Source organism: Bufo bufo, chromosome 3 (assembly GCF_905171765.1).
Source record: "Bufo bufo chromosome 3, aBufBuf1.1, whole genome shotgun sequence".
Lineage (NCBI taxonomy): Eukaryota > Metazoa > Chordata > Amphibia > Anura > Bufonidae > Bufo > Bufo bufo.
The window spans coordinates 31,609,152-31,615,401 of NC_053391.1; the positions used below are offsets into that span (position 1 = coordinate 31,609,152).

The 6,250-nt window shown below is 42.0% G+C and overlaps 1 protein-coding gene across 2 annotated transcripts; it reads right to left on the reverse strand.

The window, feature by feature from the left end:
• Positions 1 to 1,375: 1,375 nt before the first annotated feature.
• On the reverse strand, positions 1,376 to 5,667 carry LOC120993194 (trefoil factor 1-like). 2 transcript variants are annotated; one of them, XR_005777160.1, is made up of 3 exons: positions 5,585 to 5,667; positions 3,264 to 3,575; positions 1,376 to 1,457 (listed from the first exon to the last, which is right to left on the reverse strand). XR_005777160.1 is itself a non-coding variant. In XM_040421753.1 (2 exons), the coding sequence occupies exons 1-2, from the start codon at positions 5,655 to 5,657 to the stop codon at positions 3,274 to 3,276; spliced, it is 375 nt and encodes a 124-aa protein (XP_040277687.1). In that variant the 5' UTR covers positions 5,658 to 5,661; the 3' UTR covers positions 3,262 to 3,273. The 2 variants fall into 2 exon arrangements, 1 of the variants encoding a protein (XP_040277687.1); XM_040421753.1 differs by lacking the exon at positions 1,376 to 1,457 and having other exon boundaries at positions 3,262 to 3,575; positions 5,585 to 5,661.
• Between the last annotated feature and the right edge of the window lie 583 nt (positions 5,668 to 6,250).

Below are 6,250 nucleotides of genomic sequence, written 5' to 3' on the forward strand. Positions count from 1 at the left end.
GAGCTCTGCCACAGGCAGGGTTGTCATTAGAACATAGCTACGGCAGCCTCGGATCATTTGAGAGGACGCCATCCAGCTCTCCCGCTCTGCGCTAGGGGGAGTCGGTGTATGGCCGGGAGCCCCCAGATGCAGCGGTCACATTTGACCACGGAATCTGAGGGGTTAAATGTTTGCAGTCCGCGTTTAAAACAGCAGGAACCCGGCGGCTATGCACAGCGCAGCAGGTGCCATCTTTGAATACCGACGTATGTTTACGTTGGGTGGTCGGGAAGGAGTTAAGAAAGGAATGAATATAAATATTTAGTTCGTGAATTCTTGGCCTCCATCACCACTCAAACAGGAAGAGGGCTTATGGCCTATCGGAAACTTTAGCTGTATTCTAGAGAAGATTTATGAAGTGAGCGTGATGTCTTCCTCTACGGTATTATTATTATGTACAAGGTTTTATATATGGTAAATATTTGTAAAACATTTGTGAAGCCAATCTCCTATGTGTCAGGCCACTCCCACCTTATGGCGCAATTCCTGAGGCTGCTGTATGATACTTTCTATGGGTACTACATGGCGCTATCTTGCCTGTTGTGTGGGACTACACAGCTGGGTTCTGTATGGCAAATCTTTTTTTCAGTTGGTCTGCGATTTTTGAGATACAAGGGTTACAAAAAAAATCTGTCTATTTGCAGAGTATCATTTCTCAGTCCTGTCAGCTGATGGCTCATGTGAAGCCTTATCTCTGATCTCCTGACCTCATAAACACTCATTATAGCTAAAGTGTTATCAAACTGATAAGAATATGGCATACAGTAAATGAGTGTTTATGAGGTCAGGAGATCAGAGATAAGGCTTCACATGGGCTGTCAGGTGACAGGAGTGAGAAGTGATTCTCTGCAAGCATACAGATTTTTTAAACCTTGTATGTAAAAAAAACGGCTGTACATAAAAAAAGACCATTTGAAAAAAATAAATTTGCCCAAAATGAGAAAAATTCAATCATAAAAAATTGCCTGCTTCGCTTGATTTATTTTTTGCATGATTTATCTTTTAGCCTAAAATCCTTGGGGCTTCACCCTTTGCTGACTTAAAATGCAAAGTTTAAGCGAGGGCTGCTAAGGAATTTTTCTTGTAATTAAATACTCGTGGTATGTCCAACCACATGGACCCCAACCAATCAGCAGGATGAAAGGTCCCCTCCATTGTACGCATAAGCACCCTATGGTTGCATGTGCTTGGCATTGCAACTCAGTTCCATTAAAGTGAATAGCCCCTTCCTTCTGCAGGGGCTGGACCACCAATCATACATTGATAGCAAAAATGATCAAATCTTAAGATTCAGAGGACCCCTTTAATGTAAGCTGTACAGAAAATACAAATTTCTAGCAGATATTTCAGCTGTGTCACGATGTGGGCAAGTGACGACTCCATGTATGGAAAGGTTGTGGGATTTTCTTATTTTTAACCTTTAAAAAAAATGAAAGTAAAAACATTTAATAATCTGTTATGTTAAATTATAAAACCCATTTTCACGTTGGGGAGGGGGTTCTCTGATCACGATCCTCATCTCTTGCCCAGGGGGGGAGAGTGGTCACAAAGAGCAACCCTCTCTGGAGGACGTGTCCTCTTCTGCTTCACACAGACAACCTATTTGTTATAAAAGGACACTGTGTAATGTTTCATTTCTCCTGTGGTGGCGCTGCAGGGAAATCGAACACTTACTGCTAGGTTTATAGCTGATCAGTAGAGTACAGCAGAGAACCAAAACATAATTTATTATCCTGGGGTTCATTGGGCCCACCAAAGGAGATGATGGGCCCACTGGTGGGATAGTCCTACAGAAGAAAGGACATTGGACATAACAAATCCATGGACCCTGAAGAGGGGACCAAGCCAGATGAATTAACCCCCTCACTACCTTGGAATGTGAGTTTACCCCTTCACCACCATAGACCACAAGAGAAGGAGGATTTACCTTCTCCACTAGCCTACCCCTCCACGAAAACATCCACTAACATCTCCATTGCACTAGACCACGAGAGAAAGTGTATTAACCTCTCCACCACCTTAAACAGCTATTTATAAAGCAAAAACCCATTAAATACCCTAGACCACAAAGGAAGCAGCTTTATGAGCCGGGAAACAGAAATTAACCCCTCTATTAGCCTACACCACCAGAGAAGCAGCCACTAATTTCTTGATTACCCTAGACCACCATGGAAACAGACATTAACCCCTCCAATACCCTAGACTGCAGTTTAATCAGCTATTAACCCCTTGAATGGTCATAACATTTTTGAAAAACTGTGCATAAAAAGTGCAAGCAAAGTCTATGGTGGTCGATGGTGGTGAAGGGGTAAACTCACATTCTAAGGTAGTGAGGGGGTTAATTAATCTGGCTTGGTCACCTCTTCAGGGTCCATGGATTTGTTATGTCCAATGTCCTTTTTTCTGTAGGACTATCCTACCAGTGGGCCCATCATCTCCTTTGGTGGGCTCAATGAACCCCAGGATAATAAATTATGTTTTGGTTCTCTGCTGTACTCTACTGATCAGCTATAAACTTAGCAGTAAGTGTTCGATTTCCCTGCAGCGCCACCACATTGTATTATACCTCATCAAAGAAAAATGCCTCTTTCTCCACTTACTTTCTTACTTAGACTCCTCCCTCTCAATTTTCTGCTAATTCCATCTTATAAGGCCAACATAGACTGTTAGCTTGCTGAAAGATCAGACTAGAGCTGCCCATAGAAATCTAGGGAAAGGGGAAGGGAAGAGTAAGCTGCTAGATAGACAAAGAGGTATTTTTCTCTGATAAGATATATTACAAAGTTTAGTGATTATTTAAGTAACCTAGCCCATGAGGGAAGTATAATTGCGACCCTTCGATCTAGGGTATCGAAGGGTATCCCCTTCGATACCCTAGACCATTGTTCAGCAACCTATGAGACCAGCTGTTCTGAAACAAGTTTCAGAATCCTCTTATCACTCAAGAACAGCCAAGAAAGTGTGCATGCTGAGAGTTGTAATTTCTGAAATGCCGAAGGTTGCTGATCCCAGCCTTAGACCACTAGCAGACATTCGCCCCTCCACTATCCTAGACCACCAGAGAAGCAGCCAATAAACCCCCTACTGCTGCCCGGGGGCCTCAGTGTAGAGCGTCGGTGAGATGCACCTGTGTATTTTTTTGCATGTCCACCTACATTACTAGGCCACAACAAGCTGAGTTTTTATTAAACCCTTGAGATATATACAATATCTGGTACACTTACTGTGCCTCCTCTAACTTTTACATTTGTTGCAGTCTGGGGATCTGTTGCTTCCGAATATAGCTCCGAGCACCCCCTTGATAAGGCCCTCATTACATTTTCTACATAATTCTTCAAGCTTTTGCTGCTCCTTCAGCTTCTGTTCTTTCTCCAGTTGCTGCTGGTTTGTTACGAGTTGATTAGTGTAACAGGTCGGACCGCCCGAGTATCTGGGGTCATAGCAGCAGCCAGCAGCTTTACAGATCTCAAAGGGGATCCCTGGAGATCCACAGGGGGATCTGTTCTCGAGGCTTATGTCCAGACAGTTACAGGAGCCTGTGGGTAGTGGAGCCGAGAAGAGAACAGGACAATGGACACTATGTCATAGGAGAGCGTCCTACAGGGTCATGCTGAGGGTTGTAGTGTTTTATGTATAGAGCATAATAGAAGTGTATTATGGTCATGTCCAATGCTCGTGTCATGCTGGGGGTTGTAGTGTTCTATGTGTAGAGTATAATAGAATTGTATTATGGCCATATACAGTGGTCGGTCATGTTGGGGTTGTAGTGTTCTATGTGTAGAGTATAATAGAACTGTATTATAGTCATGTCCAGTGCTCGGGTCATGCTGGGGGTTGTAGTGTTATATGTATAGAGTATAATAGAACTGTATTATAGTCATGTCCAGTGCTCGTGTCATGCTGGGGGTTGTAGTGTTCTATGTATACAGTATAATAGAATTGTATTATGGCCATATACAGTGGTCGGTCATGTTGGGGTTGTAGTGTTCTATGTGTAGAGTATAATAGAACTGTATTATAGTCATGTCCAGTGCTCGGGTCATGCTGGGAGTTGTAGTGTTCTATGTATACAGTATAATAGAATTGTATTATGGCCATATACAGTGGTCGGTCATGTTGGGGTTGTAGTGTTCTATGTGTAGAGTATAATAGAACTGTATTATAGTCATGTCCAGTGCTCGGGTCATGCTGGGAGTTGTAGTGTTCTATATATAGGGCATAATGGAAGTGTATTATAGTAATGTCTAGTGCTCGGTCATTCTTGTGGGTTGTCTTGCTCTATGTATAGGGTATAATATAATTCAATTATGGTCATGTCCAGTGCTCAGGTCATGCTGGGGGTTGTAGTGGTCTATGTATACAGTATAATAAAAGTGTATTATAATCATGTCCAGAGGTCGGGTCATGCTGAGGGTTGTAGTGTTCTATGTATAGAGTATAATAGAAGCGTATTATGGTCATGTCCAGTGGTCGGGTCATCTTGGGGGTTGTAGTGCTCTATGTATAGAGTATAATAGAATTGTATAATGGTCATGTCCAGTGGTCAGGTCATGCTGGGGTTTGTAGTGCTCTATGTATAGGATATTATAGAATTGAATTGTGGTCATATCCAGTGCTCGGGTCATGCTGAGGGCTGTAGTGCTCTTTGTATAAAGTATAATAGAAGTGTATCATAGTCATGTCCAGTGATCGGGTCATGTTGGGGGTTGTAGTGTTCTATGTATACAGTATAATTGAATTGTTTTATGGCCATCTACAGTGGTTGGGTCATGTTGGAGGTTGTAGTGCTCTATGTATAGAGAATAATAGAATTATATTATAGTCATGTCCAGTAGTCTGTCATGTTGGGGGGTGTAGCATTCTATATAGAGAGTATAATAACATATATATATATTTGTACCGTGATAGCTAGTAAATACAAGATGAAAAAAGATTGAGATTCCTCAGTGGCTGATATCCTTTAATGGCTAACTGAAAAGATGATGACAAAATTGCAAGTTTTCAAGGCTACTTGGGCCTCTTCGTCTGAAGAATCTCCATGATAGAGTATAATAGAACTGTATTATAGTCATGTCCAGTGATCATTCAAGTTTGGGGTTGTAGTGTTCTATGTGTAAAGTACAAATGAATTGTATTATGGTCATGTCCAGTGGTCAGTAATGCTGGGGGTTGTAGTGCTCTATGTATACAGTATAATAGAACTGTATTATAGTTATGTCCAGTGGTCAGGTCATGTTGGAGGTTGTAGTGCTCTATGTATAGTGTATAAGAGAATTGTATTATAGTCATATCTAGAGGTTGGTCATGTTGGGGGTTGTAGTGCTCTATGTATAGCATATAATAGAAGTGTATTATGGTCATGTCCAGTGGTCAGGTCATGATTGGGGTTGTAGTGTTCTATGTGTAGAGTATAATAGAAGTGTATTATGGTCATGTCCAGTAGTTTGGTCTTGTTGGGGGTTGTAGTGATCTATGTATAGAGTGCAATCGAATAATATTACGGTCATATCTCTATAACAGATTGTTACACATTGTGAATTCTTACCTACATCCCCCGCTGTGAGCATCGGGAACAAGGCGATTGCTAAGACTGCACTGTACAGCAGCGCTCTGTCCATTGTGTTCAGCTTCATATTCTAGTATAAAGATCAGGCTGCTGTGGATGCAATGATATTTTATACCGCACCGCACTATTTACACAGGTAAGAAACTGCGTTCATGTGACATAAAGACTTGATTGCGCTCACATCACTAAATCCCCTACTGATGTTTGAGGAGCCTACTGTAAGCTTGGGGTATTTTTCCTTTCCTCTGCTGATTCCTGATAATCTTCACGTGCTCTGATGTTTTGTGTAGGCTGCGCCTCCTCCCCTCTCAAATTTACAGAACACGCGTAGCATTAGCACCAGAATATTTTCTATAACTATGGCATTTGTACTTAATTTGTGTTTGCAGAGTGCTGTTGTATGTTTTTTTTTTTTATTCATGTTTCTAGCCATGGCGACGTGCACCTGCGCATTGGGATGCAGCAGGCACCGAGAGGCAGAGAACCTGCAGCCGCACCTCCCTCTTCTCTATCTGTTTTACACTAGATGCAATTTTTGGTGACCGAGATGGTTTTTAACTATTGTTCAAGCCCACAGTCAATAAAAGGAGGACCATAGGCGGTGGAAGGGGAGGAAGATGCCAGCAGATATGCTGATTAATGTTC

What these genes read in the sequence shown, in the direction of transcription:
- LOC120993194 (XM_040421753.1), bottom strand. Translation starts at nt 5,657, where the DNA reads ATGGACAGAGCGCTGCTGTACAGTGCAGTCTTAGCAATCGCCTTGTTC. An exon ending in GCTCACAGCGGGGGATGTAG is followed by an intron (nt 3,576 to 5,584) that starts GTAAGAATTCAC and finishes CACTACCCACAG; the next exon opens with GCTCCTGTAACTGTCTGGAC.